The sequence below is a fragment of the Oreochromis aureus genome, linkage group 3 (assembly GCF_013358895.1).
Source record: "Oreochromis aureus strain Israel breed Guangdong linkage group 3, ZZ_aureus, whole genome shotgun sequence".
NCBI classification, from domain to species: Eukaryota; Metazoa; Chordata; class Actinopteri; order Cichliformes; family Cichlidae; genus Oreochromis; species Oreochromis aureus.
In genome coordinates this window covers 59996562-60009837 of record NC_052944.1, presented here as the reverse complement: position 1 = coordinate 60009837, position 13276 = coordinate 59996562, and the positions used below count along the sequence as shown (strand labels likewise).

The following is a 13276-nucleotide window of genomic DNA, read 5'->3' as shown; positions in this document are numbered from 1 at the left end:
CCGCTTTTTCCTGCAGGCATCTGTTTGGGTGATTTTCACCCAGCAATAGTGATAGAGGGTAAAGTAGGTTTTGAGTGGATTCCCCTGGGTGTATAAAATCAGACGATCTTGACGCATTTCAAGGGTGAACACATTAAGGCTCACCATATTTACCGTCCCTTGTCAACTACAGTTGTCATTCTGTCGCAGGCTTAGCGTCTAGCTAATGAGTAAGACACAGGTCAGTTTGTTTAACTTGCGTCTTCTTTGGCATGATCAATGTTGGTGCAATGAACTTGTGGATCATTCACGATGAGTATGAAATGAAGAGATGAAGAGAGGTGACAACCAAATGCAGAGGAGGCCTTATATTCAGGCTTTGGCACTGGGACTCATCAAACCATGGGCATAGCAGAGGTTCCTTTCTTCAAATCTGTCACATCAACTCAGAGTCCTGACCTGTAGCGTGCTCGACATCCCTACCACTGGCACTCTTGCAGGTAAGGCAGGACCAGTGGCAGCAGAAAGCAGTAGTCCCTTAGTGAGGTGTGCTGACTGCCTTGCAGGCTAGGACGGGAAGTGTGTCCACAACATTACTACCCTGCGTGTAGTAATGTAAGTAAGGGTGGTCCTGGGATTTGCATGTTATCCTTTTTTAGTGCAGTGGTTATGAATAAATACCACAAAGTGGTGATTTACAGGGGAATTATTTTAGTGAAGTGGTCATTTTTACCCTCTCAAAAAATGCCATTTTTTTCTTTCTCTCTCCTGCAGCTGTTCGCGTGTTGAGAAGACTGTGCCTTCATCAGGGAAGTCTCAAATGTCCCACTTTCCAGTGTCATTATTATTTTGTTTAGAAATTTTTTGTTCTTGAATTCCAAATTTTTCAGTAATTTTGGAGATTTTTTTTGTTTTTGTTTAGGATGCTCCCATAACACTTTTTTTTTCATTTTGTTAGACGTGGCACAGTTGAAAATAACAGAAGACCACTCTAATTTATGGATTGCATTTATATAGCGCTTTTCAAGGCACCCTTTACGCTTTACAATCCCACTATTCATTCACACACTGGCAAGCTACAGTTGTAGCCACAGCTGCCCTGGGGCAGACTGACAGAAGCGAAACTGCCATATCGCGCCATCGGCCCCTCTGGCCAACACCAGTAGGCGGTAGGGTAAAGTGTCTTGCCCAAGGACACAGCGACCAGGACAGAGAGCCCAGGGATTGAACCGGCGACCTTCTGGTTGCAGATACGCTTCCCAACCCCCTGAGCCACAGTCGCCCATGTGCTGTCATATTTTGATATATTTTGATGATAAGTGCTTTTTGTTGGGTATATTATATTGCGTAAAAATCACCCGGCGTTAGTGATAGTGTTACTATTTATAGCGATAGTGTTCTAGGGTTAAATCAGTGACACCTGGGCCTGTTTCACACAGATCCGGGCACAGGGGAAAGTCATTTCCACGTTTCCTTCAGTCAGCGTTAGGGTTGGGCCTTATCATACCATTCACGGTAATACCAGTAAAATGTTAGGCAGTGATAAGAAAATGAAATATTGCTATAGAATATGGGTAAAACACGCATGCGCAGTGCCTTGCTTTTATACACATATGACAGAAAAGCATGGCGTGATGGAGAATGAGAAGGGCGAAAGCGGATCGTTGAATGAAACAGATGAACCAGAATTGGTGTGTAAAAATGGTGCAACTTCAGTGGTGTGGAACTGGTTTGGTTTTGGTCCTGTCAGATAACCACCAAAGCTCAAAAATCTGTCAAAAACGTTTTAGTACGACTTCGGTAAGCTACGAAACCGCACCGCTTGATGGATTGTTGGAGCATTACAGCATTAGTCAGGAGCCTTGCAGAGTGATGCATACTGTGCTTTAACTTAATATTACCGTATTGTGTGTGTGTGTTCTTTTGGTTACATGGTTATGCTGAGGATATGTCAGCCCATTCCCATTTCACATTTTTGGCCATATTGCCCTGCCCTAGTCAGCATCAGAGCTGAACCCACTGAACTCACCAGCAGCTATGACATTTACACGGATACATGAACTCATTTTACGCATTTTGAGACCTATTACATCACAGCGACGCAACGACGGCTGTCCCAATCTGAAGTGTACTCCAAATGCATACTCGAAATGCGCCGTCGATTTCCCCAAATATCAAGCGTGGTCCGGTGCACGCTTCGTGGTCCCATATATCCCACAATTCATAGCACGGCGGTGGATGTGGATAATTTTGCCGGAAGACGGCAGAAGCGGAGCGGCCGAAGAGTGAACTTTTAAAAGTAAGTACTTAATATTATGTCACTTATTTATGTGCGAATGTTTAATAATGAAGAACATTAAAACATTACTGTTGGCCACATGTCAGCAAAGTTATGTGACATTAGTGATGTTTGTACTTTCAGCGTTTACTTGGTTTTAAAGCCTTTACTTTAAAATATACGCCGTTCAATAGTCGACCTTAATCTTACAGAGAATGTGATGATTTTATGGATAATTAAAGTCAGTCATATATCCACAAACACAACAAGCTGAAAGTCAGTGATGCTGCTCGGTTTGCAGTCCTGAATATGACGGCACAAGCAGGATTCACTGCACTGTTAATGTTAGCTATGTTATATTGCTGCCTCTGTTCGGTGGTGTCGAGCCAAACGGACTTTAACGTGTGTTTGAACGAGCTGACGGTTCACTCGTTAAGCTGAAAGAAAGATGCTTTAATCACAGGAGTCACACATGTGTCCACTGTACCATCTGGAACTCTTCTTGTTTAGCACTTGTAATAACACAAACACTAAATCCTCCTTCTCTTGTGCTGTTTTGTAGCAGTGTGTACACCTGAGACTGTCACCTGTCTGCCTGTCCTGCACTCTCTCTCTGTTTCTTTCTCTCTGATTGTGGAATAAAAGTATGAACATTTATTTATAAGTTACACTTGTGTTTGAATCCTGCAGCTTATCACACATTTGATTTCCATGTGTGACAACTGCAAGTGTCCAGAGTGAGGACAGACTGAGGGACCCACTGCTGCACATCATCTGTGAGGCTTTGCACCCCTGATGATCCACCAGGACAAACTCAGCAGTGTGTGAGGAAGAGGAGGAGGAAGAGCCAGCAGCAGCTGACAGATGGAGAGAATAGACAGACTGTTCCCTGTTTGTGAAGGACTGCTAGGAAAGTTTAACATAACTAATTGTCTGTCCTGAATCAGTCTTATTAGGTAATGTTCAAATAATGTTAAAAAAGTACTCAGGGCCTTCAAGTTACACACTATGAAAGGCAGCAACAAGTTTAATATTCAGAAACCTAAAGTATGTATCAGCAGCAGAATGGAGCTAAAAATAAATGTTTGTTTCAGTTCTATGAAGCTTTGAGTATTTTGGATTAGTAGTACTGCTGTGTTTGTTGCATCATATTGCTGTCATTGTTTATATGCTTTATATATTCTGAGGTAAGTTGATCTATAGTGTTACATGATATTCTATAAGGATGTTATGTGTTTGTATACTTTCTGCCCAGTTTGACCCATTTAGCAGAAGTCAGCCTGTTTAAGGCTCTGATATCTATTCTGTATGACTTAAAGCAGTTATGACATGGTCTGATTTTCTCACCCAATAAAGGAATATTTAATATATCAGTCTACTCTTCATTCTATCAGAAACAGTTATCACAGCTCGTACATTTTCATTTTATACATATATGTAAGCATTGAGCCAAATGTAATAATGCCAACAAATTAAATGAACAATATTTGTCTCTTATATATAATACACCTGTATATACACTGTCAGAGATACTTGTCTTTGAGTGAAGATTTAAGGTGATAGGAAATATAAATAACTGCAACTTGAATCTTTGACCCAGAGTTCAAGCTCACTGCTGTAATATATCATAATAATCTGACAATAAATTTTGTAGCGGGCTAGGGCTGTTGGGGTTTTGTTCTGACAGTTATGTTCTGTTGCCATGGTTACAGGTGACGCTCTCTCTGCAACTGTGTGTTTCCGGGTGTTTCCGCCATTTTTGTGTTGTTGTTGTTGCCGCGTCGAGCATTGGTGTTAGCTAGTGTGTGCTCCGGGGTTGAATGCTAATAAACGGCTGTGCTCCCAAGAAACCTCTGTCTCCTCCTTGTCTGAGCTCGCCACAATATAATATTGGCCATATTATATTTACATTACCAAAGTGAGATGACTTTAGTCTCATGAACAACATTAGCTAATTGTTATTTACTAACTAATCTTGAAATGACTGTTCAGTACAGAAATGAAGCCCAACAATCATGTTTTACAGTCCCGTGGTCTCAGCCTCAGATACTCAACTAATCAAAGTGATGTCATGAAAAAATGAATGAACAAAAAAACATTTTTTCTCCTTCATTTCTGTCAAACAAAGCTGTATGGAACGTCTCGCGGTTAGTATCATGGTTGCTAGGCAACCTGAGCAGCGCGACGAAGGCTAGACCGTCCCATTTCACAAGCCTCTCACTTCCACACTTCTCGTACACGCAACGTACGTAGCACGCGAACTGTGCGTACTCCGAAGCGTGCGGTCGCTGAATTGGGACACAGCCATTGACTTATCATCAGGTTCATGCAGCACTGAGCTCTCGCGTTATTTACGACATTCGTGTTTCATATGTTTCTTCAGTTGATCTCTGACATCTCAACAGTAGGTTATGCACAGAAAGAAAGGAAAAGAAAATGAGTTATTTCCACGTGAGTGCGCACAGACAGACGCAGAAAGTCTGCACAGGAAGTTTTTAACCTCCTATCAGCGAATCTGACTGAACAGCTCGATCCGATTGTGTCAGGAGAAGGAGAAAATAAACAATAATATAATGAGGGCGGGGTCATAAACACAAGCGTAAATACGACGAGGCTGAAGACAAAAACAAAAAGCACGTGTTTCAGGGCTGATCAACAAAAAAACTGAATCAATCATTAGTCATTAAAACATTATAGAAGCTGTTTAATAGAGACACACGCTGCTTTACTTTATATCTACCTGCCCATCTCTATTTGATGATTTCATATTTCAGTATTTCTCTTTGATCTCTCATCCTCCTCTGCCTCACACTGAGGATATGTCTGTAAAAGTTTGAAACTGAGTGTTTAGAGCAGTCTGAAGTTTTTACTTGCAGGGATTTCCTACTCTAACACAAGGGCGTAGATTTGGCATGGACGGAAGGGACATGTCCCCACCAATAATTTGATCTCTTCGAGTAAAGAAATACAAACCCGGTAGAAAGAAAAAAAAGATCTGTCAACGTCTCATTCGCCCAGCGGTGCAGAAAGAGTTAAATTACGTTCTCTACTGGAGTCCTACCTCATGTGACAAATATGGCCAATGTGATTGGCTGTGCCTTTCAGGGAGCTCTGTTTAGTTTTAGCAGCGGCAATCCTGCGCTGCGAGGACCTGCAAGGAGGAGAGGAGGATGGCAGCAAAAAGGAAGAACCTGGATATAACAAAGTATTTTTCAAAGAAACCTGTAAGTCACTTAAAGTCAAGTTCACTCATAAAATGTGTCCGTCATAATAACGTTACAGGCAATACCAGGCCATACATGCCAACCCTCCCGATTTTTCCAGGAGAATCCCGAATTTCAGTGCCCCTCCCGAAAATCTCCCGGAGCCACCATTCTCCCCAATTTCTCCCGATTTTCCACCCGGACAACAAAATTGAAAAACCATATCTTAGATTGGCCCAGCCAATTCCAGTTTCCAACAATGGCTACTACTACTGCAGCTACTTAGCATTAATATTACTAATTATTACTCTTTCTGGGTCACGAAATAAAATTTTAACATATTTTCAGGCGAGAATGTAGTTGTGTAAACTTCAAATAACTTAAACATGTTATTGTTTGGCCTTTTTCAGTGTTTTATTTGTTCGTGAGTAAATCGGTTTGGCAGAGATTAAAGTTATTAGATTAGATTAAATAAAATTTTATTAATCCCTCGGGAGGGTTCCTCCGGGGTTTTCACACAGCTGAATAAATGTCGAACAGAAAACTGATTAAACAGAAGTGTGAGATGGTCGAGAATCTACGCAAGCGTCCGGTTATATTTTATTTTATTTAGACAGCAAGGAGCAGACGGCAGAGGTGACGTAATTATGAAGGCTAGATCCCCAATTTCACAGTCGCTCATTTCCGGTCTACCCGGCTTTCGGAGGACCCGGCCCACTTAGACCGCGAAGGCCGGGTCCTCAGGTGGACGCAGCCTCTGAATTTGGACACCCCACATTTAACTTATTTTTTTCCGATAAGTAAACACTGTAAAAACCCCTTTGAATGTCTCCCTAATTCTCAGGTCTCAAGGTTGGCAGGTATGTGCTAGGCTTTGGCCCACATCAGTCTAAAACTGTATGTAACCATGAAAAAAGTGTTGCCATGTCCACCAGGACAGTATAGTATAGACAGTATAGTATAGACTCCTTCACATCGTGGACATTGAGTTGTTGTGTGGGGCACCAGTCGTCCATGTGTGTTGCTGTAACAGTAGTTCATGTTTAGAATAAAAATCCCAGCTCACTGATTTGATCGGGGCAATAGTGCCTAAAAGGTTGCATCATTTTGCTGAGAGATCTTTTACTTTGTGGTAATCTTAGATGAGTAGTTTTATGGACAAAACCCACCAGGTCATTCAGTGTTCCCTTAGTGCTAATGTGTAAGAGATGTTGGTGTACTATAACTGAAGTAATGTTGTTAAGTCCTTAAAATCATATTCTTTAATTGTCATGACTCTATTTGAAGCTTTTTTTATTTTTGTATGATACCTGATTTATATGGAATATGGCTGAAGTAAACTAAAGTCTAAAATACTTAGTTAGTCATTTGTTTAATAGTAATTTAACATTATATAATTCACATATAAAACTATGAATTGTAATTTTAAATGGTTTAAAAGCATGTAGAATAGCACATGTAGGCAAGTATATTTCTCCTTTTTTATCAAGAAGCAAAGACAAAAAGGAAAAAGAAAAGAAACAGGGCAGGGTTCAGTGGTTGAATCATCCGTCCCCACCAATGCCAAAACCAAATCTACGCCCTTGCAACATCATTGTTTAATGTGACGCTCTAACCCTAGAAGACGATGTACATGACAGGAAATATGAAGCCTGTTTACTTTACAGCTCTGCACCATCCTCGGGCACACAGTGATCATCCTGCATTGGTTTAAAAAGTAATGAAAACAAAAATAATTAAACCTGTTTTATTGTTTGAGGGCATTAAAGAGCACAGATGTCACAGTAGTAGAAAATGAATATTTCTAAGGACTAAGGTTCAGTGATGATTGTGGAAGTGGGCAAGGAGTTTAAAAATGTCAGAAAGCATCTCTAAATATACTCTGAGTGCATTTGATTTATGTAGAGACAATTCAGTTGATTATTAATCATGTGATCATGTTTTCCTGCCACTGAAAAATAACATAGATCTTACAGTGTCTCAGATTGCTCTGCTCATGAGCACCTGGGAGTTTCTAACACATGGCTGGCTGAAAGATGAAATCCATTGTTGATGTGATGTAGAGAGAAACTGTCTGTGAAGTTTCCTGTAATAATCACACAACAAAACAAACAGGTGCACAATGTGCAGACTGTAGTGACTGTAACCTGCTGAAAAAGTACAAGACTTATTTTTTTTCTGCATTTTTTAACAGATTTAACAGTTTTTCTGTAAAAAAAAAAAAAATTCTTCTTAAATTTTATTAAGATACAAACTGAAATGTAATCAATCTCCTTTCAGGGAGAAAGTAACGACACTCCCTCTGTGTTAGTTGTGCTGTAAAGATGATTGAGATAGTCTTTCCACCGAATCGTTGTTTGAAAGTTCTCATAATCAACTAGAAGATGATCCTTTGATCATCCCTGTCTCCCACATGGAGCCTTTAAAGTTTATCCACCAAAGTGTTTCTGTGTCTCTGTGTGATCAGCGTTCAGTTTGTGCAGTTCATTGAAACCATTGTGATTTGCAGAATAAAGAAATTCAGGAGACAGACAGAAGTAAACAAAAAGCAAAAATGTATTCACATTGTTGGAAATTTCCCAGAACACCAAGAGTCTGTGGGCAAAGGTAAACACACAGGCAAATAGATGCTGTGAGAGAATGATGAAAGGAAAGTGGAAATAACTAAAGACAATGAAACAAAACACACTGAATGCTGGGGGAAAACACCATGATGCAAATACAAACAGCAACCCCTCAAATATCCAAAAGTTGAATCTGTTCATCTGGACGTAGCGTTTTGTGGGAGAAACGTTTTGTCACTCATCCAAGTGACTTCTTCAGTCTCAGCTGACTGCAGGTTTCCCCAATCTTATAAACAGTACATTTGCATAATGACTGAAACCAGCCCACTGAAGGAACAATGGACTGGGAGATTTACTTTCCTGGATGATTGAGAATGCATCAAGACGAAACCTCTCAAATAGATTTCAAAAGTGCAAAGAACTCAAGACAGAGAAGCTTTCAAACTGAGAGCATGAAGTCAGAGTGAAAGCAACCTGAAAACCCCCCAAAATGATGCAAAACTTCAAAGTAACTCAGTGCCTTGAAGTGGTCATAAAACAACAGCAACAATAAAATAACCACAGAAACAAAAAGAAAAAGAGTCCCAACTACAACTATAAAAATACAGAAAATAAAACTCAGATGCTCACAGGTTATGCTGGGAAACACAAGTAACTGTGAACAATGACACAGCCCATGATATTGATACTGACAACATGAATCTAGTTACAGGAACAATAACGCCAAAACAAACAAAAAAATAAAGATGTTATTGTTAGAATTTGTCACTTTGAGTGGGTATAAAATTGATTTGGTTGCAGTTTTAAATTTGTTTTTGTGCCCTGAAGATTTCATGTGGATATCTTCTGCACTTCAGGGAAAAAATGCTGGAGAAACAGGGTGAATTAATACTACAAAGAAACTTTGTGCGGTTTTGGTAAATATACTAAAGTTATGGTGCAAAAAAAAAAAAATCAGCTGATTCTGAAGAGGTCAGGCGGGAACTAGAAACACAGACGCCGCTCCTCCTCAGGAGAGAGCACATCGCCCACAGAACTGATCCCACCTGTCCTCCCTCTCTGTGGATTGCTATCACACACAATTATAGCGTGCTGTACCAGAAACTCCTCGACGTTTCAGACTAGCTGCTGGTTATCTGCCTCTGTGGGCGCCTGTTTCTTTCTTTTAAATCTCCACATTGCCACAAATCCAGCTGTAGTAACAATGACAGCGGACGCAGCAGATGCAGACACAGCAGGAACAACCATCTGATCTGTCCTAGTCTCCACTTCTACCACCTCCTCCATGTTTCCATCTCCTGTTTTCACCAGTTTAATGTTTTCATGCGTTTCACCTGCAGAAAAAAAACATCAGCTGTCAGCGGAAAATCTGTCAGAAACCAAAGCAGCAGCAAACCTACAGGTGCACAAACCCAAGACACCGGGTGTTTAAGCTGCTGCGGTCACAGACTCTGCAGCCATAATCAGTGCTGATACCTCATGTTATTTTTGTGCATATCTTTTCTTACCTTCTCCACATATTATACATTTCATCTCTGAACACATCTTAATTTGATTAACTGCACATACACGTGCAGAAAATTGCGTATTTTTATTCTGTATGTGTAACATTTGTTTAGTATGTTTTGCTCGTCTTTCTGTAGCACCGATGTGGGACAGTACTACAATTTCAATATACTATTGTACAAAACATGACTGTGCAATGAAAGTAAAGAGCCAGCTCTACAGCAGCTTTAGCTCCTCATCAGAAAAAAGTATATCTAGCATCTGTGCTAGCAGCATGCTATGCTACTGCCCTTCACATTCACACTGGAAGGAGTGAGCAGAGGAGATCATGGGAGGTACTCTTCATTTATTTGTCAAGTTGCAAGTGCAGAGACTGTGAAGTTCCTGTAGGTGCTGGGAGCCAACTGATTTTATTTTCAGTTTTCAGGTTTGTAAATGACGTGGGAGCTGAGTGTGAGCTCCACAAACTCACCTGTGACTGTGAGGTTGATGAAGTGACTGATCTCAGTGTGAGCTCTTTTACTTCTCCCAGACTTCCTCACTGCTACGTGACACTCATAAATCCCAGTGTCATTAAACGTGATGTTGTTCAGGATCAGAGAAACGTCTCCATCCTTCATCTCCGGGTCCCTCAGCTTCACTCGGCCATGAAAAGATGGATGTTGGTAGTTTTCATAGGAGCGCTTGTTCCTGTAGAAGTAGACGTAGCCGTCTGTGTTCAGGTCAGGTCTGCTCCACTTCAGCACTGAGATTATTTCATCTTTTTTTAATTCATGAAGCTGCTGGTAAACATAACCTTTCACATTTTTAATGTTTCACACATCTCGGGTGTGAGCACATCATGATGGAAACGTTTTTAGGCAAGTAAGCGAAGTGACTTCTTGTAAAACGTCTGCAGTTCTGGGAAAATAAAAGTTTCCATAAGACTAAGTGAAAAATTAAGTAAACTGCATGACTCAGGAGCTTTCTCAGCAATGACCTGACATAATCGTCTCTCACATCGCTGTGGAGGCATTTTGTCCTTCTGTTCTTTACAATGTTATTTCAGTTCAAAGCTAATTTAAATTCAGATTTCCAGCTTTGTAACAGTTTACAGGGGTGAATTTAAAAGAAAAAGACATAAAATTAGAAACATGGTTAATTAACAGGTGTTATAAGATGGCTGTGTGCAGCTTCTAGCTGCTGACTTAACCTCAGCTAACTGGAGATGCATGAATTAGACCTGTGGACCTTCTTTGTCCTGTTGGTGCATTTTTAATGTAATTATCTCATAATTGTTATTATTGCTGCTGTGCAGAGGAGACCATCAGAGCAGTCTGTGCTCCAGGTTTTTTGAGTGATTTATTTGGATGTTAGCACATCAGCACATCCAAATACAGATCCTACAATATTCAACATGAACCCCAATAATCAGACGACCCCCTATGAGCAAGCACTTGGTGATAGTGGGAAGGAAAAACTCTTTTAACAGGAGAAAACATTCCGGTTGAGGGTGAGGGCAGGAAGACAGGATAAAAGACACGCTATCAAACAGAAGGTGAGATTAATAATAACTCAGGATTAAATGCAGAGAGGTGTATAAACACATGCTGAGTGAAAAATAAACACTGCACCAAACTCTGCAAAAAAACAGGTGGTCCTCAGGTTATAGCAAACAGGAAAAAAAGGGGGCACAAACCAGAGCGTGGTTCTCATCTCTGAAGGGAAGTACCACTAATACCAACTGAAACTGGGTTGAAACTTTTTTTTAGTATGAGAAAAAGGACAACATTGCCCCAAACCACCAAACAGGTGGCCCTCTGTTTACATCAACCTGAAAATAGGCAACCAGGTTTTAGAGAAAAAAAAACTAAAAGGTCAGATGCTCCAGATCTGTGTTCACAGCATGATTCAGATAAACTAGAATCCGAATTTACTGGCTCTTAGTTGTGGTCAATTCAGTAAGATGACACAGATTCTTATGCCTACTACAGGGGACAGAAGATAAACAGTTTAGATCAATTATTTCTTTAAACCACAGCACTTCTTTAAAAAAAAAATCTTCTGTTTTGTTCAGATTTGGAGTCTACACTTTGTTGCACGTCAGGTTTGAGTTTCATTAATTTGTAAAAAAAAAAAAAAAAAAAAGACAAAAACACAACAAATCAAGTTTAAAATTTAATATGATTATTTGTTTGTTTGTTTTACTTTGTGTAGTTCTATTAGAGCAGAGGTTGGGAACTCCAGGCCTCGAGGGCCAGTGTCCTGCAGGATTTAGATCTCTCCCTGGGTCAACACCCCTGAATCAAATGATTAGTTCATTACCAGGCCTCTGGAGAACTTCAAGACATGTTGAGGAGGTAATTTAGCCATTTAAATCAGCTTTGTTGGATCAAGGACACATCTAAAACCTGCAGGACACCGGCCCTCGAGGCCTGGCGTTAGACACCCCTGTATTTGAGTAATGTTTTGAAATATGCATGTCGGACTAAGCATCAGTTTGTGTGAAACTTCCGCTACACCAGATTAATTTTAAAGCTTTCATAAAATTGTACAGATTTTAAGTGAAATAATATAAAATATCATGTTAATTAAAAAGTGGTAACATTTAAAAATATAAAAATAAAAGCTTTTTTCACAAACCAATAGAAATGTTGATGGGCCATTAAAACTTAGAGTCAGAGTAAAGGTAATTTTTTTCTCCCTTAGTTTAGATTTCACATGAATTTTCATGACTTTGACCTTTGACCTTACTTGAGGTTATTTATGCAGTTTTGCATTTTAGCAGGAGATTACAGTTATGTGTTTTTCCCTCACTGATTTTCTGTTTTGAAGTTTGCAGTCTTTGGTCTTTGTTGTCAGCATCCTGCAATTTCATAAAGTCAGCATCAAAGCGAAAAACACTGTACAAGAGCCACAGACTCAGGATGTTTACATTGTGGTTTAACCAGGAGTGTACCCAGAGGGTGTCATGAAACTTTGGTACTTTTTACTTACGTAAAGTCTGAAAAATTTCTTTCAACAGCTTTGAAAACATCGTAAAGCCCTGTGCTGACATTTTTCTGTAAACAGTCTGTAATATGGCTGAATGTGAGCCTAAAAATCAAAGGTTTTCACACCAGTTAACCATACTGGTGATTTTTCTCTGATCAAAACTCTCCCAAATCCTGGAAACACCTCAACCCCATCCTGCAATGAGTAGAGTCTACACCATCCACTATCTCATTGTCAAACACTGCAGTGTATTAACTCGAGACTCTTCATCCAAGATCAATAAAAACTGATTCAGGAAAAGAGGAAGTCATATTCTGGGTTTTTTGACCACAACCTTTGCTGCTCCAAATAATACACAAAAATGAACATTTCACATGTTAAACAGATCACTCTGAATTATACTTATTAACCATTATTTAACCCTTATTACTCATAGGTTTCTTTTTATTTTTGTAGGAATAAAAATACAAACAAATTCAGTTTCACTCACATGTAGTTGCAGAAATTAGGGATGAAATCAGAAGGAAATTGAGAGAATCCATCTGTGACCACAGCTGTGAGATACTGCAGAGGCTTCACCTACACTGAAAGATGTTTACAGGGAACAAACCTTTTATACACAGAGAAGAGAAACAGAAAGAAAGATGGAGAACAAGCAATATCTCACAATGTCCACAAGAGGTCTCTGTAGACCGTAAATCGGTATCCAAGGTTGCCAAGAGTAAGGCAGAGATGGCGAAACGATCCACAGTTATTGAGCAAATTAGTCCTTT

The 13276-nt window shown here is 39.9% G+C and overlaps 1 protein-coding gene across 1 annotated transcript; it reads right to left on the bottom strand.

Moving 5' to 3' along the window:
- Positions 1-7193: 7193 nt before the first annotated feature.
- Positions 7194-13089, bottom strand: LOC120436034 (sodium channel subunit beta-3-like). The gene is made up of 3 exons (XM_039606318.1): positions 12994-13089; positions 10003-10275; positions 7194-9358 (listed from the first exon to the last, which is right to left on the bottom strand). Exons 1-3 carry the CDS (start codon positions 13043-13045, stop codon positions 9141-9143), a joined length of 543 nt encoding a protein of 180 aa, XP_039462252.1. The 5' UTR covers positions 13046-13089; the 3' UTR covers positions 7194-9140.
- Positions 13090-13276: the final 187 nt, after the last annotated feature.